At 43.9% G+C, this 26,605-nt stretch overlaps 1 protein-coding gene across 1 annotated transcript in view; it reads left to right on the top strand.

The window, feature by feature from the left end:
- The window catches only part of COL4A6 (collagen type IV alpha 6 chain), a 172,722-nt gene that overhangs the window by 131,424 nt on the left and 14,693 nt on the right, over positions 1-26,605 (top strand). The window contains exons 17-37 of the mRNA XM_033137243.1: positions 1,453-1,522; positions 2,698-2,808; positions 4,210-4,359; positions 5,162-5,266; positions 6,691-6,848; positions 6,976-7,155; positions 8,291-8,474; positions 10,043-10,096; positions 12,411-12,482; positions 12,836-12,943; positions 13,412-13,633; positions 14,244-14,405; positions 15,462-15,470; positions 16,555-16,725; positions 18,247-18,390; positions 18,865-18,990; positions 20,541-20,722; positions 22,327-22,390; positions 23,643-23,717; positions 24,334-24,441; positions 25,915-26,022. Of these exons, the coding sequence (XP_032993134.1) occupies positions 1,453-1,522; positions 2,698-2,808; positions 4,210-4,359; positions 5,162-5,266; positions 6,691-6,848; positions 6,976-7,155; positions 8,291-8,474; positions 10,043-10,096; positions 12,411-12,482; positions 12,836-12,943; positions 13,412-13,633; positions 14,244-14,405; positions 15,462-15,470; positions 16,555-16,725; positions 18,247-18,390; positions 18,865-18,990; positions 20,541-20,722; positions 22,327-22,390; positions 23,643-23,717; positions 24,334-24,441; positions 25,915-26,022 (2,563 nt within the window). The remainder of the gene's footprint in view (positions 1-1,452; positions 1,523-2,697; positions 2,809-4,209; positions 4,360-5,161; positions 5,267-6,690; positions 6,849-6,975; positions 7,156-8,290; positions 8,475-10,042; positions 10,097-12,410; positions 12,483-12,835; positions 12,944-13,411; positions 13,634-14,243; positions 14,406-15,461; positions 15,471-16,554; positions 16,726-18,246; positions 18,391-18,864; positions 18,991-20,540; positions 20,723-22,326; positions 22,391-23,642; positions 23,718-24,333; positions 24,442-25,914; positions 26,023-26,605) is intronic.

Below are 26,605 nucleotides of genomic sequence, written 5' to 3' on the forward strand. Positions count from 1 at the left end.
CATGTGAAAAGGATCTAGGAGTCTTGGTAGACCACAAACTTGACATGAGTCAACAGTGTGATGCAGCAGCTAAAAAAGCCAATGCAATTCTGGGCTGCATCAATAGGAGTATAGCGTCTAGATCAAGGGAGGTAATAGTACCACTATATTCTGCTCTGGTCAGACCTCGCCTGGAATACTGTGTCCAGTTCTGGGCACCACAGTTCAAGAAGGATACTGACAAGCTGGAACGTGTCCAGAAGAGGGCAACCAAAATGGTCAAAGGCCTGGAAACGATGCCTTATGAGGAATGGCTTAGGGAGCTGGGTATGTTTGGCCTGGAGAAGAGAAGGTTAAGGGGTGATATGATAGCCATGTTCAAATATATAAAAGGATGTCATATAGAGGAGGGTGAAAGGTTGTTTTCTGCTGCTCCAGAGAAGCAGACACGGGGCAATGGATTCAAACTACAAGAAAGAAGATTCCACCTAAACATTAGGAAGAACTTCCTGACAGTGAGAGCTGTTTGGCAGTGGAATTTGCTACCAAGGAGTGTGGTGGAGTCTCCTTCTTTGGAGGTCTTTAAGCAGAGGCTTGACAGCCATCTGTCAGGAATGTTTTGATGGTGTTTCCTGCTTGGCAGGGGGTTGGACTGGATGACCCTTGTGGTCTCTTCCAACTCTATGATTCTATGATTCTAAGATATATGGAGCAAACAAAAGCATTTGAGCATCCAATACAGTAAGCCTGCAACTTATGCACATTTAACTTGTGCGCATTCAGCTTCATATGCTTAGCTCTTCTTCTTTTTTTTAAAGAAAAGCAGGTGGGCATCTGGGAAAAAGGACTTTGGTAGTCCCACCTACCATTGAGTGTATTTTTTACTGTATGAGATTTTGGCTTTAAGCATGATCCCGGAATGTGACCCCTGTGTAAGTTGCATGCTTACTGTATACTTATAACAACAAATGCAGTTCTCCGTCAATCTATATGTAGCCAAAATGGCACCATCCATGCCCTAGGGGAGGTGGAGGTATCAGCACTGGGGCATGGAGGAGGGACCAGGTTTTGAGAAATACCCCCACAAAAAACGTTTTAACCCAACCTCCCAGGGTGGAAACACAGTTAAATAAGGGTTGAGTGGCCCCAGAAACTGGGGACAGTGGGATGGAATGGAGTATCCTGAAAAGGGGTGCCGCCAGCCAGCTGTAACATTGAATAGGAGCACTCCATGCTGTAACTTTTTGTTGGCAGGTCTAACTTGCGTAGGTCTATGTTGATTTACAATCCAGCTCACAAAACAAATCTCAAATGCCAGAACAGCCATTGCAACAAGAAACAGAAGCTGTTTCAAAGAACTGTATTTGTAAAATATTTCAAATTCTGCTATTGGCAACTGTAATCATGTTGCATGTATGACATGCGCGTGCACACACATTTCATGTATACATATATATTGTGATTCATTTTCAGGGCGACTTTGGGGATGTTGGTCCACCAGGTCCTACAGTTATTGTTGATGGAGAAGGTGCTGTGGTCTCGGGTGCGTTTTTCTTCTTCATTCTCTTGCACAGGTTTTGATATACGATATGCCTGCATCTTGCACCCATCTAACTTGTGAGATTTCAGCTACGTGCAGGCAAGGTGGGGTGCTGTTGTGATAACTTGTGGGGAGTCAGATTGTCCCGTGAGATGTCATGAGACCATCCCTACCGGTCCCAGAGCTGGCACGCTTTAGCAGGCCTCGCCCAAGAAGCAAGGCTGAGTTCTTAATAGCTATTTTCCTGCTGGATAGCCCCAAGTGGACCTGGCACGGAAAAAGCTTTTAAACTCTCCACTTTCCTTTCCGGGCAAGGCCTTCTCAGTGTGCCAGCTCTAGTCTCTCCCTCCTTGTGGAAGGCAGGCTAGTTAGCTGCCAGGCAGGGCAAAGGATAGAGACAATTTTGACTAAACATAGAGTTGCCAGATTTCAAAAAGTAAAAAGCAGGGCACCCCAAAAGTTGGGGTACACAGCCACTGACACAAACACACAACTTTTCATCAATGGTCCTCTGATGAGGCTAGATCACATGTTACAGTTCATTTTATGCAGCAGTTAAACAGTTTTGCAGATTATAAAACCCACTCATGTGTCTTCAGAACTGTTTTTTTTAAAATTAGTTTTTATTGGGGGGTTTATCTGTTTGCTTTGTAACACAAAAAGGGAACCAGCACAGCAGTCACATGAAAGTCTCAGAGTCGAAGACTTGGGAAATGTGGCTGTAAGAAATCAAAACTTTTATTATTGAGCCCCACCATGGAGTTTCCAAGGGCTAGACTTGACCTGAAGATGCAATCTGTGATCCGATGTGGTGGTGTCTTTAGCTCCATCCTAACTTCAAATGAGTGAAGATTCCCCACCCCCCTTCAGACTTCCTCACTCATTGTGAGTGAAGTCAATGTATACAGGAATGTTAGGGGTGGTGATAGCATTTATTATTTATGATCATCAAAAAAAAAATATATACCGCTTGCTCAGAGGAGGAGAATGGGAAACTAGGAATTGTTTGTTTGCATGCAAAAAAAAATTTTTTTTTAAAGGAAAAGAAAGTTGATTTAAAAGGCAACAACAACACTTAGTGTTGTGGTCTTGGCCACGATGAGTGAACATGGTGGTTTTGGTGAGATGAATGCAAGATAGGTCTGAAGTCTTTTCCTGTTCCTTTTGTTTAATGCCAGGTCCTCCTGGAGAGCCTGGGACACGTGGAACCCCCGGAGCTAGAGGTGACCAAGGGTTCAATGGTTTACCAGGTCTTCCTGGCCAAGCAGGGTTTCCTGCACCTACTCCAGGTAATTCAGTTGAGGATCCTTGCCTTAAGATGCAGAATTCCAGTGGTATCTGGACTCTTTGCTTCCTCTTCTTTTAACTGAATAATCTGCATGGTAGCTCAAGGGAACAGAGTGGATCCCCTATGAATAAAGTTTGCAGTGTTTGGGACTTTTTAGTTTAGAAAGAAGGCGAGAAAGAGGGGATGTGATCGAAGTTTATAAAATTATGCTTGGTGTGGAGAAATACAATTTCCCCCCTCTCAGCACTAGAAATTGTGGACTTCCAATGAAGCTGAATAGGAAGATTCAGAACAGATAAAAGAAATGACTTCTTCATGTAGCACATAGTTAAACTATGGAACTCACTCCCACAGGAGGCAGTGATGGCCACCAACCTGGATGACGTTGAAAGAAGACTAGACAAATTCATGCTCACTTTTTTGTTCTGTATAGTTTAAAGGTAAAGGGACCCCTGACCATTAGGTCCAATCGTGTCCGACTCTGGGGTTGCGGCGCTCATCTCGCTCTATAGACCAAGGGAGCCGGCGTTTGTCCGCAGACAGCTTCCGTGTCATGTGGCCAGCATGGCAAAGCCGCTTTCTGGCGAACCAGAGCAGCGCACGGAAACGCCGTTTACCTTCCCGCCGGAGTGGTCCCTATTTATCTGCTCACAATCATAGACGAGCGTTTTAAGAGATTTTCATTATGTGTTTTTTTAAATTTGACTTTCAGGTGGTTTTCTCTGTTCGCATTTCATTTTGCTGTTAAGCAACTTTGAGACATTTTCTTTTTGTATGAAGTGACTGACAACTGGAATAAACAACAGCAACAATCGTTTTTTATGAGTATTTATAAACTACAACTCATTTTTTAAACAAAAGATTTATTGGGGTTGTACAATGAAACACAATAAGATATGGAGCCAGTGATCAACACTGAATCAAATGAAGTCTCTAAAACACTTCACAAAACAGGAAATGTTTTTGGCAAGCGGCAAAATATTAAAATTGAAGCGGCCTGTCTGATTTCAAGTGTTCCGTGGCACACCTGCTCCCATGCTGAAAAACTTCATTTACATGGAAACAAAACAAATTTGTGATAACTGGAGGGGGGGGAGAGATACCGGTAGTCAAGAGGGCTTCTCCAGATGATTGCAGTGATCTGGACTCTGTAGAAAGGATGGGATAGCTCCCCTCTTTCTTCTTATGTTCCTTTTCTTCCACTGTTAACTCCTCCCATTAACATTTCATCAGTTACAAGACACTGACCTACAGGTGGAATGCCCTCCCAGTGCAATAGAGGAAAGTTTCTTGCTCCTCTTTTTTTGGCAGCAATTAAAAGAATAAAGATAAATATTAATAAGCAGATAATTTTATAAAGTGTTAATGACTGGAAATGTGAAACAAATCTTGTCTGTTTTAGGTTCCCCGGGTCGTATGGGAATCCCAGGTGAACTGGGACCAAAAGGAGACCTAGGAGACCCAGGCAGAGAAACAATTGGCTTGCCTGGTCCACCAGGCAGAGATGGAGCTCCAGGTTTGCCAGGTGCTCCTGGCTTACCTGGACCATCACGTAAGTACATTATGGTGCTCAGTTTTAGTACTGCATGGTGTAGTGGCTACAGAGTTGGACTAGGACCTGGGAGTTCAGGATCCTAGTCCCCCACTCAGTTGTGAGGCTCACTGGGTAACCTTGGGCCAGCCACTGTCTCTTAGCCTAACCTACCTCACAGTGTTGCTGTGAGTATAAAATGGGTGAGGGGGAGAACCACGTACATCGTAAATATACATGAAATGAAATCATATTCAGCATAAATGTCCTCCCACTCCTCCCCCATGCTGTGAAGAAAAAGTGAAAATCGCACAGTGCTGGTGAAATGTTGCATATTCTGTCGTTCATGGCCTTGTGGTTTTCCACATTCCTCCCCCCCCCCACAAATTCACAGTGTTTTATGTTTGTTTGTTTGTTTAAAAGTATTTCTAAACTGCTTAATGTGTTTTTAAAAACCGAAGCCATATAAAAACAAACATACCAGAAATCCTTGAGACAACAGTCTCAAGAAACAGTAATTTCCTAATCATTGCTTCTAGCCCTGTGGGTCAAGGAAAGCACAGGCAAAAATATAAATATTTATAGGACATCAGAAGCAACTGGTGGGTGATGCTTCAAGTTTGGGAGGTGGAATGGTATCTCATAGTGCAGAGGCAGTGTTCAAAAATACTCTTTTGGGAGTCACTGCCCTGTGATATGGCAAAGGGCACAGTTTGATCAGTTAAATTTCTACAGATTATCCCAAGTGATCTTACTGGTCTGTGCAGGGACAGGCAGTCTTTCAAGTAAGCTTGTTCTGAATTGTTTTATTCCAAATCTTCAGTTCCCATATTTACTCCGGGAGCGATCGTTGCTGGAGAACCCGGGGAGACAGGACCACCAGGACAGAGAGGGCCACCAGGACTGTTCGGGGTAAAAGGCTACAAAGGTGAGCAGATTTTCCATGGCCCTTGTGCATTTTCACCCAGATGTCGCCAAGAATTGAACATCGCGTGGTTCTTTTGTTCACAGAACATGGTGGCTGCAGGTGGGGTGGGATGAAGAGGAACAATGCATTTAGGAAATTTGTAGGAAAGAGACATCGCTTTTTGGTAGAACGTGTGCTTTATATACAAATGCCCCGGGTTTAATCCTTGGCTTCTCCAGGAAGGGCCTGGAAACACTTGTTTCTGAAACCCTGAAGAGCTGCTGCTGGTCATTGTAGACCATGAGCTGTATCCATTCTCTCTCTGCTAGTACAAGTGGTCTTGCACTAGCAGGTGGGTGAGTTTTAATATTGCACAGCAGAAGACTCAAGAGCAACAGCTGTGCTAAGCGGAAGCTCTGCACAACAGCTTCTGCAATCTATGGGGCAACAAAGTTACTAACAACATGGAATTCTCTTGCACAACAATGTTCCACTAGTGGAAAACATTTAATCAGTGGGACAAGTATATTGCTAAATGGCTTTAACTTATCACTACGTTGGATAGAGGCCCAGATATGGGGAAGCTATGACCCTCCAGATATTTGCTAGACTAGAGCTCCCATCATACCTGATCATGTTGGCTGGGGCTGACGGGAGTTGAAATCCAACAACTTTTGGAGGGCACTAGATTGGGGAAGGCTAGATGGACCAGTGGTATGACAGAATATCACTGTGAATTTGAAACAACATGTTTGTGTGTGGTTTATAACTTCTGCAAACTTCTGGATCTTTGGAGAGTCCAAATGATTGCATTATATTGTCCCTTTAAATGCATCTCCAGAGAAGAGCTATGGCACTTTGCGTGGAGAAGTTTTTAACACTGTCAACAGCTTTTCCCTGCCTTGCTAGGCAAAACTCCCAACAATGGGAGGAATTAGACAGGGACCCTTAAAAGTGCAAAGCAGGGTCTATGTCAGAGAGCTTAAATGCCAATTAAGGTGAAAGAGGTGGGGCTTCATATGCATCAGGAAATAAAAATCATGGGGAAGTAGAAATAAGCCCTATTGAGCAAATATTGTCTTAATTCTACCATCATGCCAAACCATGACTAGCAAAGCATAACCATTGTTTGGTTTGTTCTCTGCTGACCACAGTTTATTAATCAGCCAGCAAACTAGAATCAGAAGATATGGTTTGAAGTCAGTTTGCAAACCCAGGTTTGTGCTAATCATATTTTGAAGTGATGTCTGAATTGATATAAAGTTATGGTATTCACACTCTATCCAAGAAGCCTTTTCACTTAGGAATTGGTGTGTTGAACAGATGTGAAGACAAAAGCAAACAAGTAGTTCTATAAATCATGGCTTGTTTGGTGGATGTTGAGAGGCTCTAGTCATGGTTTGAGTTCTGAACTATGGTTATAGAACTGAACCATTGTTTCCCAGGTGAAGCTGGAGATTGTGCTTGTGATGGAGGGATCACACGAGCAGGCTTGAAAGGGGAGCCAGGTGCCCGTGGTCAGCCTGGAAGACCTGGTGAAACAGGCCCAAAAGGACCTTTTGGAGATCCAGGAGATGGTGCACCAGGGCCACCTGGTCAACCGGTAAGTAAATGTTCATCCCTGAACATTGTCCATGCTTCCCACCAAGTCCTTTGTTGCAGTTTCCTAAGGAGAAGTATCTGTATATCTTTGTGCTTGCTAACTGTTTTTCCATTTGTTTGCATCCCAGGGTTTCTTTGGTCAGCCTGGTCTTCCAGGCAACAAAGGAGAGAAAGGAGAAGCATATCTGTTCTCAGGCAGAGGCACCCAGGGAGATCCAGGCAATGTGGGCCCCAGAGGGCCTTCAGGTGCATCAGGAGTTCCTGGTAGGGATGGCATACCTGGTTTGCCAGGTCGACCGGGCCCTCCAGTAAGTGTTTTTCCATCTGCCTGGGCATTAGAGCCCATTATTGTTACAGCATGCTGTGTTTGTGATGTCAACAGCATGCCATGCACCGTACAGAATACAGAAGGGGTGAAGTCCCTGACAAGAAGGCTTTTCAAGTTTGGCAGAATCAACAGACCTGGGGAAAATCTCTGAAGTGGCTTGGTGGGGGAGCCTTGCATGGAGGAAAGTCTCTAAAAAGCCCATATTTCTGGTTTTTGCAAGGGTAGCTACCAAAGCAACTGGATAGGCAATATGGTGATCAAATGCTGAACAGTTGTGGGCTGTAATTTTGACCATAGTTCATCAATATGTTGGCCTTAACAAGTTATGGAAAAGGAAAATTCCTTGGTCTGAGTCAATCTCTTAGTCCAAGCAACCATGGAGGAAAGTCAGTGTAATATTCAGAAAGCCAGCATTGCTTCTAAAGTATCCTGCAGAATAATGCAGTCATCTTCATGGGCTCTCTCAGATGTGGATAATACTGCTTGGAATAAACCAAACTACTTGCCAAAATAATTGTAAAATGGTTTGGCTTAATATGAGTTAATTTGAAGTAATCTGGAATCCATCATACACCCCACTAAAGTTGTGACAGAGACCAATCCCTACCACAGTGCCCACCTTTAAGAACTTTTCGCCCTTTTAACAGTGATTTTGCATGCTCCCTTCCTTCCTTTCCTCCCACCCTAAAGTTCTCCACATGTGCTGTAAGCCCAAATAAGAAAGAAATAGGGAGCAAATGGCATTTGTTAAACAATGGCAACAGAAGAACATGGGGAGGTGGGGGTTTCTCACTCCTCTCTCTGGCAAAGCAACATGTGAGGTGTAAGTAGACCTGGGAAGCAAAGTTTCCCCAAGAACTACTGCAAACGTCAGAGATCCATAAGACTACAAGGTCTTGTGATGAGAGTGTGGGGATTGGCTGGGTGGAAGGAAGGAGATGAATTATTTTCTAGTTCAGATTAAAAACCAAGCCAGATAACAGTTTGAGGCATTGCAGTTTTCGTCTTGTATTTAAATTATGAGCTGCAGTAAACTTGGATTTTTTTCCAGTCAAGAAATCCAATCTTCTCTCACTTGGGGATTTTTAAAAATTACTTTTGTTGTTTGAGTTTAGGGTGATGGTGGATTGGGCTTTCCAGGAGACAAAGGTTTTTCAGGGTCACCTGGTTTCAAGGGTCGCCGTGGAGAGAGTGGTCTTCCTGGAGTTGGTTTCCCAGGCCCAGCTGGAGTTCCTGGGCCTCCAGGTGACCCAGGAATTGACGGATATCCAGGGCAACCTGGTCTCCCAGGTGCTCCAGGTAAGTTATTTGGGGGTTACTCTTTGAAACAGTAAACAAGGCCCATGTGACTTGCATTGCTGAATGCCAACCAAATTTCTAACTTCTCACCTGTCTTTGCAATAAATCTTACAAGCAGATTTTGTACATATATGGTAGAAATGATGGAAAGCTAGAACTTATTTGAGGGTGGTGACCTTGATTGCAAATGAAATACTTGGGATAGGGTTGATAGAAGATTCATTGTTATGTCTTTTAAATAATGTGAATGATCATAGGATATATAAAAGTATATTCACACATGCTACTTTGGCAAGGATCTCCTTTGCACACCTGGGAAAGATAGCTGTAAAGCAGGTGGGGAGCCTTTCTCCCTTCAGATGTTGCCAGATTACAACTCCCATCACACCTGGCCATTGGCCATCATTGCTAAGACTGATGGGAGATGTAGTTCAGCAAAATCTGGAGGGCCTAAAGTTCTCCACATGTGCTGTAAGCCCAAATAAGAAAGAAATAGGGAGCAAATGGCATTTGTTAAACAGACAAGGATGTTATAGAGAAATGACAATAAGAAAAATCAGATGAGTAGAAGTTAGTGAGATGAGATGAGATGGTTAGTGAGATGAGATGAGATGGTTGGACAGTGTTCTTGAAGCTACTAACATGAGTTTGGCCAAACTGCGAGAGGCAGTGAAGGATAGGCGTGCCTGGCGTGCTCTGGTCCATGGGGTCACGAAGAGTTGGACACGACTGAACGACTGAACAACAACAACAGATGTTAGTTGCGCAGTGTGTGTGTGTGTGTGTAAACTGCTTTGCAAAAAATGGCATGGCAAAAGAGTGTGGTAGGGAGCATAGCACAGAGGACAGTGTCACACTCCTCCTCACCATGGCCTGTAGAGAGAGGGCAAGTGTCAGAGGCCACTACTGCTCTACCTTAGCAGCTGTGGGTCAGTGGTTAGTACCAATGGGCCCTTGTAGGGTGCCAGGACTTTGGTCTTTTCCAAAAGGATGCTGAAACCTGATTCCAAGCCTAAGTGAACCAAAACAGGTTTGTAAATGTTCTTGCTGAGGAGGAGCAGTTTCTATGTTCTTGTTTGAATCACTTTGGAATGTAAAATGAAAAGATCCTCCCTATTCCTAGGTTCCAATGCCAGCTTTTCAGAACAATTTTAACAATGGCGATGAGTTCCTTCCTTTTCTTCTGCTGCTTTTGTTTTGTTTTTAATACAATTTCTAGCTTGTGCCTATTTTAACATTTTGTTTATGGAGAAATGCATTTAATCTTGCAGCTTTTTTTAAAAAAATATATGTGTCAAGCAAAACAGGCTTTCATATATTTCTCTGCCCAAACCACACACACCACTCAAAAAGTATTGCTTCCTATAATCACAAGGGTCTGAAGCTTTGTGAATTTCCTCTCGACTTGATCGACTGCCTTTGTGGCCTGTTTACAGTGCCTGTGAATATAGGAGAATTATGGTTCAAAGGAAATCACTCTTCGACTTGCAGGTTATTCTTTTGGCTTTATGTTTTTATTTTCTCCTGCCTTTGTTTTTAACCTCTCCTCCTTTGCTTAACCGGTATAGGTGATTGCTGCTGCGGTGAGGAGGTTGGTAATGAAGTCTTAGACGCTCAGGGAGGTGAGAGTGAGGCCAGTCTTGAGACTTGTGATGGGAGAATCTTCTTCCTTTCCACTGAGGCACACAGAGAAGCATGTTGCACAATATTTTGGGAGGGGGGCAGGGACACACTTGGTGGTTGCAGCAGGCTGAGGGGGGATACAGCAAATGGAGAGCTTGCTTTCATGTGCTTTCTCCCTGCCCCCAAATCACGTGTTCCCATGCTAACCCTCTGCTTCCTTGTGTCTAAGTGTTTCCACGTCTTTGCTTATTGCATGTGTTCCTCACAATGGCAATGGAACAAGTTGGTATATATTTCTCTTTCTCTTTGGGGAAGGACTACAGCTTGATGCAGAACACAAGCTTTGTGAGCACATTGGCATCTGTAGGGAGAGCTGTGAATGCCCCCTGTCTGAAATTTTGGAGAACTGCTGCCAATCAGTGTACAAAGTACTAAGCAGCATGGAACAATAGTCAGACACTGTATAAGACAGCTCCTTATGCTTCTGTACTTTGAAGGAAGAGCCATATCTCCATGATAGAGTACATAGTTTCAGTGCTTTTTTCTGGGGGTAAAGGTAAAGCTTAATGGACCCCTAACCATTAGGTCCAGTCACAGACTACTCTGGGGTTGTGACTCTCATCTTGCTTTATTGGCCGAGGGAGCCGGCGTACAGCTTCCGGGTCATGTGGCTAGCATGACTAAGCCACTTCTGCCAAACCAGAGCAGTGCACAGAAACGGCATTTACCTTCCCACTGGAGCGGTTCCTATTTATCTACTTGCACTTTGATGTGCTTTCTAACTGCTAGGTGGGCAGGAGCAGGGACCAAGCAACGGGAGCTCACCCCGCCGCGGGGATTCAAACCGCCGACCTTCTGATGGGCAAGCCCCAGGCTCTGTGGTTTAACCCGCGTCCCTATTTTTCTGTGGGTACTCAGGTGTAAACAGTACTGGTACGATACCCCCTCCCAAAAAAAATTATGTTAAAGTGTGGCAGTTGCTGCAGCAACTTCATGGTGAGTATTGGCACCTTAAAATAAAGCACTGCATGTAGATGTCGAAGGTCCACGGTTCAATTTGCAATACTCCCTGTCTGCAATCACATAGTAGAATGAGCAGCGTTCAGCTAGATAAACAAATGGTCACAACAGCTTCATGGGTTCCTGTGTACCTTGGCATTAAGTCACACATTTTATTACAGTGGTACCTCTGGTTACGTACTTAATTCCTTCCGGAGGTCTGTTCTTAACCTGAAACTGTTCTTGACCTGAAGCACCCCTTTAGCTAATGGAGCCTCCTGAAGCAAAGTTCTTAACCTGAAACGTTATTTCTGGGTTAGCGGAGTATGTAACCTGAAGCGTATGTAACCCGAGGTACCACTGTATTATTATTTCAATGGAGATGGGGGGGACGGGACCTTGTGGTTGTTTTTCCTGATCAAGAATGTTTACTTGAATTTGTGCTTTATCTCAGTTTTCTTCTTCTTAGCTGCTGTAGAGACAGCATCCTATATCCCAGCCACTGCCTTGAGGCATTTTGTGGGGAAGATCCAGAGTGCACATTGTAGCTACCGTGTTTCTCCTAAAATAAGACACCGTCTTATATATATTTTCCCCTCAACAAAACACAGTATGGCTTATTTTCAGGGGATGTCTTATTTTAACCGTGTTACATCGGTACGCTGCATAGCCACGCCGCTCCAGGCTGTTTTAATGGGAGGTGCCGCGTCACTATGGCTTATTTTTGGGGTATGGCTTATTTTCGGGGAACGGCTTATATTTCGCAAATGCATAGAAATCCTGCTATGGCTTATTTTATGGCTATGTCTTATTTTAGGAGAAACACAGTATTGTGCAAGGCAGATTTTTTCCTCAGATACTGAAAATCCTAAAACACTTTGCAGGAGCATTTGTATTTCTGCGAAACAGAGGGTGTTTCCACTTGGAATTAACCAGTATGGTAAAGAGAATGTGGGGGCAAGGCCTAGGATCATTTGGTCCATCACATGGGGCCAGGAGTGGCAGATCTGTGGCCCTCCAAATGTGGCTGGACTCGAAGATTATGGGACTTGGAGTCCAGCATCACTTGGAGGGTATAATGGTTCCGCCATCCCTGGACTGGGCCATTCTCTTTTGAACACAAATCCTCCCTTCTACTGCAAGCCATAAGTATGAGCTAAAGTCAAAACAGGATTTAAAATAAAGTTAGAAAACATTATTCTCTGGTAGGTTTGGAAATGTTACTCTTGAGCGCTCTTTAATCAAGAGGATTCATGGACCTGTTCAACCATTATTGACCAAGTAACTTTTTGACACACATTTTCCCCCCTTTAGGTATAACTTTGCCCTGTGTGATTCCTGGAGCATTTGGTCCACCTGGGCTTCCAGGATTCCCAGGATCTCCAGGTATGAAATATTATACACTCCTTGCCCTGTCCTGCTGTGAACCTCTCTGGTTCATGGTTCCTTCAACAATGTGAAAAATGAAATGCAACCATCCTTCAAAATGCACACTTCTCTGAATGTTGTGATGCAGTTCTCCAGCCAAATCATGCTTTTAAAAAATATATATATGTGTGTATATATTAGGACAAAGTGTGTAGGGACATGCATATATTAGTGGAAAATAGCATGCAAAAAGCTTTCTCTGAAGGAAAATCATATGCAAAATGTGTCTGTTAGGAGAAATGCTGGCAATTTTTTTGTGAGAACTTTTTATTTTTTGTGCCTAACGGATTTTGTTCCTCACCCACCTTCAGGCTCCAAGGGCAGCAAAGGTCTGCCAGGCATCCCAGGGCAGCCAGGATTAAATGGCATTCAAGGGCAGCCGGGATCACCAGGGTCAGTAGGGCCTTCAGGAGCACCAGGTAAGAGCCAAGGTTGGCATCTGACTTGAAATAAGTGGGCCTGATGGGAGTGGTAGTCCAAAATAGGTGGGACACCAGGTTTAGGGAAGGCTAGTTTAAGTGCTCAAACTACCTCACATTCCTTTCCTCCCCCTTTCCTTTTGCAACTTTCACAACAGCCCTGTAAGGTGGGTCCGTTTTAATTGCCTCATACTCTTGCAGGTTAGGGTACAGCCAGATTGCCTAAAGCCATCTTGCGAGTTCATGGTAGAGGCAAGGATTGACCACAGGAATTTCTGATTCATAGCCCAGGGCCAAAACAGAAGTCGTGGGTCTATCAGTCATGTGTCAGTCCTGTTTGTGGGCAGTTTCCACTGACTGACTTTGCATTATTCTCATTTTAATCTTCAATTATTTTTTCCTCATTTTAATTTTTATTCAGGCTGTAACATAAAAAATATTACATCTTTGCTGTTGTTTTTATTTGAGGATTCTCTGGCATTCGTGGAGAGCCAGGGCCACAAGGATCCCCAGGACCTGATGGGAAGGATGGATTGCCTGGAAATCTAGGCTCCCCTGGTTCGCCAGGGCCAAGGGGGCCACCTGGTGAAGTGTTTGGTGCTGAAAGCGGAGCTCCAGGGCAACCTGGTCTGCCAGGATTGACAGGAGATAAAGGCATCCTTGGGGAACCTGGCCTTCCAGGTCAGAAAGGTTAGTTCTGCTGCTGCTAGAGTTGCCTGCTGGTCCAAGAGAGCCCATGATGCAGCCATGATGCCTAAGGTATGCAGGTCTAGTTCTGCTCAGTGCCTGGATAGGAGATCCGCCTGGGAACCCCAAGTAAAATAGGATGAAAATTTGGGGTCTGGCACTTTCTGGTTTTTCTAATACAGTGGTACCTCAGGTTATGTTACCTTTGGGTAACGTAACTTTCAGGTTGTGAACACTGCAAACCCAGAAGTGTATACACAGAACTGCTCTGTGTGCCGTGTGCATGTGCAGAAGCACTCTATCACGCTGCACGCATGTGCAGAAACAGTGCCTCTTGTTGCAGACTTTTTGGGTTGGGCACAGACCCCCGGAACAAATTAAGTTCGTATCCGGATGGTCCACTATACAGTGGTGGGGAACCTCTGGCCCGTAGGCATACTAGGCTTGCTAGGGCTCTCCATTTAGCCAAGCCATGCCCATCTGCCATATTTCTTCTCCTTTGAATGTAGGAGTCATACTGCATTTCCTTGAATTTTGCAAAATGCTTTTCACATCTCATCCCATGGATCTGAAACAGCCGTTTCAAGGGGCCAACCCCTTCTCTTTTTTTTAGGTGCAGATGGGAGGCCAGGTCTGTCAGGTGTGAAAGGTGGACGTGGGGAACCAGGCCTTCTGGGCATTGATGGACCACGAGGACCTCCAGGACCTGGAGGCCCTTTTGGCATTAAAGGAAAGCCAGGTCCAATGGGAGCAGTCGGCTTCCCAGGACCACCAGGTAAGTTGTGTATCAAATGGGAATAACGGGTGCTCCCTTCATGGGCAAAAATTGGGTTGTATCTGACTATCTTCTACACAGTCAGCCTAAGTTAGTCATGCCCATCAATTCCAATGGGCCTTCTCTCAGCAGAACTAACACTGGATTCTGTAGCCCCCTTTCTTTGCTTTCATACAACTTGGTAGGATTATAGTGATGGGCCTATAAACCTGTGGTGCAATGTCCATGTATTTGGGGAGCCTTGGGTGTTGTCGGTCCTGTTCCAAGCAGACTGGGTGTTCTGATCCAAAACAGATATTCAGGTTAGTGCCAGCAGAGTAAGACAAGGCAAAAATAGGACAGGATCTAAGTTCTGACAAGGTAAGTTAATGATTTCAGGTGCAGTGGCACCCTGGACAGCTCCAGACATTGTTCAGCTGGGGACTACATAACAGCATAGTCCGAATGTCATTCCAGCACCAGTCAACCTCAGTCACCTTATTTAAAGAGGTCCGGTCCTTCACAGGCATTAGCTTATAGAGCTGCAGTTCCCAGGGTGTTTTTAGCAATCAATACCTCTTCCTAGGGAACTCTTGAGAAGTGTTGCTCTCTGACTGGGCTCTCCTAAACAACTTGCAGCATCCTTAACATACTATAGTTCCCTGAATTCCTTGTGGGAAGCCGTGACAGTTAAAGTAGTATAATAGTGTTCTAAGTTCATGCTGCTGCTGTGGCCAATGTGTGTGGATAATGTTTGCATGGGTAAGAGCACCATCTGTGGCCCAGAGGCTCGGTACTTCATCTGCAAAGTGGTAGGGCAGGGTGGCTCCTCAACATTTTGTAGCTATAAAAGCAGCTCACCTGTACTTACACCTGTGCATTGGTCGCTCCCAGTGAACCATAGTTACAGGTAAGCACCATCATTTTCTGAGTCATTCATTTCATTCATGGCCCTTGTGCTTTCTCCCTCTTCATATGTTTTTGTCTGTTTTTCCTCACCATGTTTCTCTTCCATTTACCACCAACCCCTCCATTTCTGACGTCACTCTGTATTGCTTTCTGGGGTTCTCCACATAGGCTGTCAAGGTGAGAGAAAATGCACTGTAGCATAAAAGCTCCTGGACTAACAGCTATCTAGGTTTTAATGCTACAAGACTTGCATTGACTGTAGGTGACACCCCTTATTTTAATCATAGAAAAAAACAACAACAATCCAATAACAACCACAAAACATTGTACTTCGTATGCTCAGATGTTGCAACCAACCCAACCCGGACAAGGCTTTTGTGTTCTGGGAATCCCCAACATGGACTTCAGTTTCATTACAGTCCCTCTTCCCCTTCCTCCGCTACCTCCATCCATATAATATAAAACATATTTCACTGTTTTGTTTTAAAGAGAAAAAAAATCAGGATGTGACCTTTAAGTGCTGCAATTAGAATCTTGCAAAGCTTGTTAGCCTGGTCCCCCCCCCCAACTTTAGATGCTGCTTTCCCCAGAAACTACCTGATTTTTTTTAATGTATTTGAGCATTCCTTTTTCCATGCTTCAACCCTTCACTATGGTGGACCAAACCACAAAGTATTTTTTAAAAATTCAAAATTCACAGGCAAAAGCAAGCTGAGCAAAGAATTCAGAGGCTAAATTGGCTAAATTCAGCCCGGCTGATGCCATTACTGTTTACCTCCCCTGGAAATGACAACGGATTTAACAGGTTTTGGAAATAACATCTGGAATGCAGAATGATAGAAGCGATGGTGGAAAATGCACCTTGCATCATTGGGCCTCTTTTTAGAAACACACGTTATTTGGTTCAGCACAAAGGTGGGGGTAGCGAATGGAATCTGATGTTCCAGCTTGCGGCCTGGTTATTTACAAGTATGACTAAGACGCTTCCCGAACCTTGGCTGATAAATCCTAAATTAACCCAAACCATAAGGGGTTTCGCTATTGGCAGTTGTGTAGTGGTGTAGACAGTAACCTTCCTAGGCCTTTTAATTGTTAGATAACTAATGCTTATTATTTATTTATTTTTGCATATTAGAAAGGCTGCATGATTTTGAGGTTTCATCCTCTTGTATGCAATGTGACACTTAGAGCAGAGACGGATTGAAAGAGGGGAGAGAAAGAGAGGCTGTGAAATTAAGAGTCCCTACTTGTCTCGATTCAGGAGCTCCTGGAGATAAAGGCAGAAGTGGTGATGCGGGGGCACCAGGCCCCACTGGTATGAAGGGGTTCCCTGGTCCTGTTGGTCTCCCAGGACGTTCTGGTGAACTAGGGTTACCCGGGCCACTTGGCCCTCCAGGTGCAGATGGAAATCCAGGTTTTACCGGATCAAAAGGTAACAAGTGTCAATATTCAATCTGCTTAGCCATGTATTGTAATGACAGTCGTTTTGTCTCACGGCACTTTTTTTAGATGGAACATCACACTGTTGCCAATCAGGCACTGGCACCCTCCAAATACTTTGGGCACACTATGTTGTCGAAGGCTGCCTTTGTAGGTAGAATGTTGAACGTGGGTGTAGAAGATTCAGGTGGTGGTGTTAAGTGGCAATTACAAAAAACAACAAAACAGTATAAAGGCAACGACATGTAATACCATACCTCAGCAATAACATAGGAACAGCCACAGAAAGCCGTATTGAAAGATTGTCTCACCCTATATATCCCAACAGATCACTGTGCTCCTCAGGTGAAGGCCTCATGCAGATACCATCTTATCAGGAGATTCGTTCCACACAGAGTAGGAATTGGGCCTTTAGTGTAGGGTTTTTAAAAATTATTATTAAGGGCAGGGCTTCCCCCCCCCCAAAAGAAATGTTTAGGTGTGCTCTTATTTTCCTACTTATGTTGAAATACTACCCCTCAATGAGGCCAAACTTAGATTCACAAAATGTTTAGGGGTATGCGTACCCCTGCGTCCCCCCAGAAAAGAAGCACTGATTAAGGGCCACGCAAGAAAGAAAGGAAAGGGGGGGAAGACTTTTGATATGTGAGGGCTAAGTGTTTGCCAATGTAGCAACATCTCCTCTCAACCTTGGAGGATAGGTTCAGCCAGAGAGCTTAGGTAAGGTGCAAGTCTGCCCACAATATTATGTGACAGAAAGGTCTAGGGCCTTGTCTCTTGTTTCCCCTCAGAAGGGCTATTTCCAAAAGCTTAATTTCCACTGGCCTTCAATTGGCCTAGGATGTGTGTGTCAGGACTAGGTGGACTTTGCCTCACTCAGATTCCAGAGTGGACTTTCCTAATCCAATCCATTCAGACCACAACCCAGATCAAATCAATGAACCACTTCAGAATCCTCATTCTGGTGGATTCTGTTACAAGAGTCCATGGGTTTAACTGTGTTTAAACATCGGCTTTCCAATAGATTTTGTTTTTAAAGTGTTTTCCATTTCCCTGGAAATGGGACAGAATGGGCTTAGTCCTATCTTCTCCGGCAACTGGGAAGGACTGAACTAAAATAAGTTTGCTTGTCCTTAGTCAGGACCTGCTGGTGGGAGGCCAGATGGGTCACAACAGCAGCACTATAGCCATACAAATATATGGTGAAACAATAGGGAGCAGGTCCCCACATGCATGTTTGGGCTAGACTTGAGTCCTGGATCTGAAAAGGTGAAAGACTGATACAGTAGACCAGTGGTTCCCAAATAGCTAAGTACTGTGGACCCCTTGTTTTTCAAAAGCCAAGCCATAAATTTTTTGATACCTCTGTGGTAGTTTTTGTTATGTAAATGGTGCCACAGACCTTCTGGGTGAGTTATGCAGGTCCGCAGACCAGCAATTGGAAACCACTGCAGCATAAACCGCTTTCCGGTTTATATGTGTGTAACAAATTCAATTTGTTGTTTGATGCTAGGACAAAAGGGCTTTGCAGGTGTCATCGGCTTCCCTGGAATGCCAGGCTTACCTGGAATCCCAGGGGTGAACGGGCCAAAAGGAGCTTTCGGATTACCAGGAAGAGATGGAAATATTGGGTTTCCTGGACTCGATGGTCTAAAAGGTAAGGCTGGCAATTTGGGATTGAACCAAGCTTCACCTGGATGGGCAAAGCCAGACCCATACCAGCAATTTGGGGGGCCCAATTCAAGGTGCTTGTGTTAGTGATTAAAGCCTTCAATGTCTTAAGCCCCAAATATCCAAAATATGGCCTCTTTCACTAAAGACATTCTCAGTTCCACCTCCCTCAGAAGCTCAGGGGCGCTGTCCCAGGAGAGGGCTAAGTTGTGAAATTCCCTCCCCACAGAGCTATGTCTGGCACCTTCACTATACAGATTTCATTTGCTGTAAAACCCACCTCTTTACCCTGTTCTTTGATACTTGAGATGTATATCTTTAGGACTCATTCACATTAATTGATTGTTTTCAATGTTGTGTTTTAAATTGTTGCGACCTACCCAGGGACCTTTGGGTAAATTTGTGTGGCTGGGAGGTGTCTTTATCATTTCACGTCATGTCTTTCTTTTCACTTCTTCAGGAGACAGAGGTGACCGTGGTCCTCCAGGACCTCCTGTCCTTAGACCTCCAGAACTGGCCCTTGCATTCAAAGGAAGCAAAGGAGAGCCTGGTTTTGCTGGGAATGCAGGGTTTACAGGACCTAGAGGTACTTGTGGGTGTTCACATAATAGCATCCGGTTTCCACTGTTGTCTGTAACCAATCGTTCACCCATTTTAACAGCCTAGAATGATGTCACTTCCCCTTTTTATTTTATTTTTTATTAATAATTTATTTACAACATAGTCCACAACAACTCGTACATACATACAAACCAACCCACCACCATTGACAATTTAATTATCAGAATTAAACTCCTATCCCCTTAAATAAAGAAAACATAACATAAAAATATGTATCTGAAGAAGTGTGCATGCACACGAAAGCTCATACCTAGAACAAACTTAAGTTGTTGTTTTTTTATGAAAAATTTATTAGCATTTTCATAACACAACACAGACCCTAACCCACACCTACAAATACATAACAAATACAAATACATATATTGCCAAACTTAAGTTGGTCTCTAAGGTGCTACTGGAAGGATTCTTTTATTTTATTTTATTTTATTTTATTTTGACTATAAAAATAAAATACTTCCTTTATCCTGTAAATGGCCTGCCTCTTTATTTAATTCTTTTATATGTGATTATTACAATTTTTTCCTACTTATGACTTTAAAAACTGCAAAGTCTCCTGTAGAAATTAATCGAAACAAGTCCAGGTATATATTTTGGGGCACTGTTTGGTAAAGTATTCTCTGCATTTTCCCCATTCTTTTTGAAATTCTTGTCTGGGTTAACCCCTAATTGTCTCTGTTAATCTGGCCAGTTCAGTATAATCTGATAATTTATCCTGCCATTCCCTTTTTGTTGGCACAAGTTCTTTTTTCCAATTTCTGGCAGTTAAGATCCTCGCTGTGCCTGCAGCATAAAGGAATATTTTCCGATCTTCTTTTGCTATACCTGTGTCTGTTATTCCTCATAGGAAAGCTTCTGTATTTTTCACAAAGTTATATTTAAACTTTTTTTTTAAGTTCATATACTATGATGAAGTAAAGCAGAAGGGACACTTATACATATCTGGTGGACCTGTGAAAAAATAAAAAGCTTCTGGGATATAGTATAGTATATGAGGAAACCCACTCTTTAATGCTGACTTGGAACAAATGGCATTTCGGATTTTTACGCAGATTGCCGTTTGCTCTGATTCAGTAGTAAAAAACAGTTTTTCACATGGAAAGCACCGGGCCAAAAAGAAAGAAAGAAAGGCACTTGGACACAGAGCTTTATATCAGGCATCCCCAAACTCGGCCCTGTAGATGTTTTGGGACTACAATTCCCATCATCCCTGACCACTGGTCCTGTTAGCTAGGGATAATGGAGGTTGTAGTCCCAAAACATATGGAGGGCGAGTTTGGGGATGCCTGCTTTAAAGCATGGACCCATGCCTAGAAACATGGCACAAAAGGAAGTCTGGATCAGCCCTCTGTGTTGTCCTTGTTGTCCATCAGGAAGAAGGAATAGGGCAAAACTGGGAAAACTAGACTGAGTTGGCTATGCCTTTATTGGCTCTAGCTCCACTTGCTGTTGGACTCCCCGTCTTCTGCCCTACCAGCCAACACAGATCATAACAACTTTGCTTTCCTTTTTCTGTAGGGAACAAGGGACTCCCTGGTCCCCGTGGACAGCCAGGGCCCCCAGGAATAGCTGGGCTTCCAGGCAGAGAGAAAGGACCTCCTGGAGACTCAGGTCTCCCTGGAACACCCGGCTCTCCCGGCTTCCCAGGACAGAAGGGAACCTCTGGCATCCTAGGTTTTCCAGGAATGCCCGGAGGAAATGTAAGTATGCCTGTTTCTTTCCAAATGGGGACCTACGTTGGATTCCTTTTGACTGCTTTAAAGCACATTCAAAGCGAGTTCTTTCCCTCAGAGAGTTCTGGGAAGTGTGACTTGTTAAAGCTTGCTGGAGATTGTAACTCTGTGATGGGGTGAAACTACAGTGCCCAGAATTATTTGAGAGAAAGAATGTGTTTTGAGTGTGCTTTAAAGTTACAGTGTATACAGCAGAGTACCACTGTCCGGTTCTGAAGGGAGAGCCAAATGGAAGCAGGTCATGTACATCATTTCACCATGCGAACATTAGTCCTGGCTTTTTTCACAGGCTTCCACTGTTTTGTGGGGGGTGGGGGTATGCTAGAAATTTAGGTTTGTGCAGTTAAACTGGATTAAAGTGCTCTGTCACCTGGGCACAACAAATCCACTCTAAAAAGCACACAGGGACTCTTTTTGCTTAGCAAAGAGATGGGGAGATGCCCTGAAAAGCATGGGATGAACGAATAATTAGCAGGAAGACATATAAACAGAACAAATGCTCAATGAAAACTGTATGGGATAAATTGCAGTACAGTGGTACCTTGGTTCTCGAACAGCTTAGTTGTCGAACAAATCGGCTCCCAGACGCCGCAAACCCGGAAGTGTTCCAATTTGTGAACATTTTTTGGAAGCCGAACATCCATTAATGTGTGAAGGGGTTAGGATCACATAGTAAGCTGTTGTTGCTAGACTTGACTAAGTCATGCCCCCTCACCTCTGGTAAAGAAGGAAGTGAAGCTTCTTTGCTCACTCTCAGTCTACCATGTGAAAATCGTAAGGATTGGAGGTCTGGACCTGGGGCTCCAGGCACAGACCACATGTTTAGAAATGTTTTCTACTGTATTTTGTAACAAGATTTCTGCCTGAGTTTTTCCTGCTGCTTCATGGAAAGGCTCATGAATCTGACCTTTGATGCGTTTGTAAACTTACTAAACTGTGTGGCCTGTTCACTGCAAGGGAAGCACTTTAAACAACTCAGGACAATATATTTAAAAGGTTTAAGCAGCCTAAATTCCCACACTTTATTGCTGCATGTTTTGTGGCTTTTTAAAAACTGCTTTTACTGAAAACTGTGGTTGCCCTGCATTTCGGATTTAGGGATCCAGTGAATTCTTTTAACCAAATGCATTTGTATCATAATTCTGACAAACCGGACATAGTCTAACCTCCTCATAAGCTTTGAGCAAACACATAAAGGTGAATACTCAGTGAGGTTGTCTGGAGGAGTCCTCTGTCTTTCTGAACCCTTTGTGAACACAGACTTGGATGTGGGCTGGACCTTTCACAAGGACCAGTTCCATGCGGACATCACCAGGGAATGACTGTCAGGACAAGGTTGAAGAAGAGCAGTCATATGACCTCCAGCCCACTGCCCGCTGCAGAAGCTGTGCATTGCAATGGGTGCTACTGTTGCGTAGCGGTGAACATTGTGAGGCCATACGTTTCTCCCTGCCCTGCTGATGTACTTCTATCTATAATACCTTTTACTAGCTTTAATGTTAATGTATCCTGCTCTGGAATACTTTATTCTGTGAAAGGTGCATTATAAATAAAGTGATTTCCTTCAACAGGGTGATAAGGGTTTGTTGGGGCCATCTGGATTCCCAGGGAATACGGGATTGCGTGGTTCAAAGGGTAAGTCACTGGTGTGATATTTTCAGGTGCCATTTCCAAGGGGGAAACCACAAAGGGGCCACAGCAGGAGACAGTGCTAATGGGGAATGTAAAGTTGTGTGTTGTATGCATTGGTGGAGGTGTGCTAGAATGGGATGAGTAGTTAAGTATTGTGTGATTTATGTATACATTTGAGTAAGCAGAATTTGAGTGTGATGTATAGCTGTTAGGGGGGGAGTGTTGTATATTGTGAGTCAGGATGTGCCTTGGTAAGAGGGAGGCTGAGGAAAGGAGGAGCCCTTGATCCTTAAGACAGTTTGCAAAATATGCTGCTATCTTTTTGGTTTTTGCAGGATCTTATTATTTTATTGTAGTCTTTTACAGATAACTAACTCACAACTTAATGTGTGTTTAACTTATGCACATTCAGCTTTACACTTGTGGCAAAAAGATTTTTTTAAAAAAAACAAAATTGAAAAGGGGCAGAAAACTCTGGCAACCCCACCCACCACTGCACCCAGGATGTTTTGTTGACTATATGTGATTTTAGCTTTATGCACTATCCCTGGAACTTAACCCCTGCATAAGTGTTGTATTATATGTAGTTCTTCAGTTTTATTGTTTAAGTGTGTGTGTGTGTGCGCGCGCGCGTGCGTGCACACACACTTGAGAAAGAGAGAGAAAGAGAAATTGTAATTTTGTAAACTGATTAAAAGTGAATATATGTTAAGTGTTACAAATATACGTTAAATAAATGAAAGTAATTTTGTTTTTTAACCATCTTTGGTGCTCCTAGTAACAGGCAGCATTTTAAGCTATAGAAATGTCATTGCTCTGCTCTCATAACACTTGAACCCTTGGCCACTTGATGAAATTGATTGGCAGGTTCAACACTAGGAACACACCACATAATTAATTTACGTGGTTCAGTGACACACTGCTGTAGGAATGGCCAATAGCTTTGTGATATATGGACTGCTGCCTCGTGTGGTGAGCCAGTGAACTGCAAAGCGACAGCTTCTCCAGGATGTAACTTCACGAACTGATACTGACCCCCCAACCATTAAGTCCAGCCATTGGATCCTCTCTGACAGGAGGGAGTATATGAGGGTTTCCTGTTCCACTTGAGCTTTGTTCAAATGAAATAGTCTTCCTAAGCTCTGGTGTGCTCCTGTATCCTTGGTGGTGCATCATTCCTAACTCTCTGAGAGTTGCAGCTTACATGGGAACCCCTGGAGACTTAATGGTGGTGGTGGTTGTTCCCCTCTTCCAGGTGACCGAGGAGAATCATTTGGAATCCCAGGTGGTGTAGGACCTAAAGGAGAACAAGGGGGCCCTGGACTTCCAGGTATACAACCGATGGTGATATTTGAAAGGCTTCATACTCCTTTAGTTTTAAGATAAAAGTAGGTAGTCGCATTGTTCACAATTTTTCAGATTGCCACTGTCAGGATGGGGCTATATTGGACATTCTCTATCTGCTACCACAAGGGCTTTTTGCACTACCGTAGCTGACATGTGGGTGTTAATGCTGCACAACAGAGGAATCCAACACAACAGTTGCAATCACAGATAATTGTTGCATAATAGATTACACAATCTATTGCACAACAAAGTTACTAGCAGCCTGATAATGCATTCTCAGGTGCAACAACACTCCACTAGTGCAAAATATTTCTCCAATGGAACAATTATATACACTAAGTGACTTTAACTTAGCACTGCTGACCTGTCTCTGGTGGCACACACCATGTGTTTTGGGTGTAGATACGTGCTTGGGGAGGGGCGGAGCTCAGTGACATATTTCGCATGTGAAACATCCCAGGCTCAGTCCCTGGCAATTCCAGCTTTAAATTTAGTGAGCTGGGAAAGATGCAGAATGATTGGTGGTGAGCCAGTGGCCAAACGAACCAGTGGATCAAACATCTAAAACAATTACATGACTTCCTGTGTGATCTTTTGAGGTGCAAGAGGACTTGATGGACCAAAGGGTGAGCCAGGACTCCCAGGAAGCGTTGGGATAAAAGGAAATAAAGGTGCACCGGGGGACTTTGGCCAAGATGGACCACCAGGTATCTATGCTGTTTTGTGGGTAGTTAACCAGACAGGCCATGTTTCCTGTGAGATGAATATTCAGTTTAACAGATGCATGGGAAACCTGCCTCCTTGTCCTCCCCTCCAAGACTTTATTTTTTTTTAAAGTATTTTTTTATTAAAGATTTTCTTGATTTACAAAGGTATGTGCAATGTCTCTCTCGTATTTTCCCCCCATGTAACATTTTTACAAACCAGTTTCATTTGTTAAGACATTAGGAAGAAAAGGGGGAAAGAGGTGGGTGGGGTGGGGTGACGATGTTTCTATTTTACTTAATATATGCAAGGTTTGGTGTCACCGTTGTTTGTGTAGGTTTTCTGTTGTTCGGTTGTGCTCCTTTGGTGGTGAGAGAGGTCAGAGTTTGCGTAGGGTGTGATTGTTCATTTATGTTGGTCTTTGGTTTCCTGGGTGAGTGGGGTGGGTGAGTGTTTTCGATCAGGTTAGCCATATTGATTTGTATGCTGTCGGTAGTTTTTTTTTGTTGGGCTGTGTGTGTGATGAAGGGGAGCCATACCGGGGTGAAGGCATCTTCTTCTATTTGTCCCCGTGTCAGTTTCAGCTTACTGGTTAGTTTTTCTAGTAGGGCTGTTTCCCATACTACTTGGTACCATTGGTCCATGCTTACTCCTGACAGGTCTCTCCAGTGTTTGGTTATGATGTTTCTGGCTGCTGCCCTCCAAGACTTTATATTAACAAGTAGGGTTTAGTGGTTACAACAGGGGTTGCCACCCTTAGCACCCACAAGGCCTCTGAATGCCTTGGCCATGAGGTGGTGAGAGTGGTTACTTTTTACATCCTTACATATTATAGAGCTGGAGGAGGAAGTTGGAAATGTGACCTCACTAGATGACCCTAGGATAGGTAGGCACTTCCATCCACCGAGTTTTGCTGAAAGTAGACCCACTGAAATTAATGAACCCAACTTAGTCAATTCCATTAATTTTAATGGTCTGCTTTGAGCATGACTAATGTTGGACACAACCCAGTGTTGACAATGCTCAGCTAGACTGACCAATGGTCTATTGGTAGGAAGCAATTTCCTGCTTTCCTGCAGCCTTCCTCCTGCACTTGTTCTCTTGAAAATTCATCTGAGTTCAATGTACACATGCTCACAGCTTCTCAGAGTTCAAACTTTGCTGTGTAGGTATATGGATTACAGTAACTGTCGGCTGTTGTGCTGTTGAAGCTTTTTCCTGCTATTGCTGGGGGGTTGATTTGTGTATTTTTCATGAATCCCTGGGTTTATGCATAAATGTAAAAAATGGGTTTTATTTGTATGTTTCATTTTGCTTTTATGTGTGTTTGTGCTCTCAGGGTTACTTGGATTCTTTTTGCATAGCAAGAGATCTCACAAGTTAAATAGATGATAATAACAATGTGCCATGCATTTTAAAGCTGTGTCTTAAATTAATCTGTTGATTCTTCCTCCCCCCCCCCGCCCACACCCCAGGTTTCCCTGGAGTTGGGATTTCAAGGGGCAATCCAGGTTTTCCAGGCATTCCTGGGCAGCGCGGCCCTCCAGGACTTACAGGGCTTCCTGGGATTGCAGGACCAAAAGGTATGACTTTATTTTCTTAAATTACCCAAAATGCTGGTAGGGAGGGAGATCTGGAAAGACAAAGGTTGACATGAACCATTAATCACCCTGAGAGTAGACTGACTGAAGTCAACAGGCTTCGATCCATTGTTCATTTCAGTGAGTCCAGTATCAGGGCCATTTCAGAAGGGAGGTATGTGCAGGGAATTTCCCACCAAGCCAGCAAGTCAATAGCCAACTGTGGAGTCAAGGCACCATCATTGGTACTGTGCAAGCATGTGGTTGCAGACAGTTAGATATCCCTGGTGCAGGTGTGAGTTGCCAGTGCCAGCCCACAACAGAGGTGACTAGCTTGACCTCCCTCTGACTAAGTCACTGCTTCATACTGGGGTGGAGGGGAGTGAGGTTGCCATGGTGCAAATGCTCTGGCAGGAGCACCAGATGGGTTCTGCCAGGACATTTGCACTATGCTGACCTCTCCAGAGCTTTGCCCCTCTCTATCCTACTTTACAGCAGCAGCTCAGCTGGAGGGAGGAGGGTGAACAGCCCCACCCCATTATGCTATTTTTGCTGCTGCTATGATGGTGAGTCAGTATGGAGCCTT

The sequence above is a fragment of the Lacerta agilis genome, chromosome Z, assembly GCF_009819535.1.
Source record: "Lacerta agilis isolate rLacAgi1 chromosome Z, rLacAgi1.pri, whole genome shotgun sequence".
NCBI classification, from domain to species: domain Eukaryota; kingdom Metazoa; phylum Chordata; class Lepidosauria; order Squamata; family Lacertidae; genus Lacerta; species Lacerta agilis.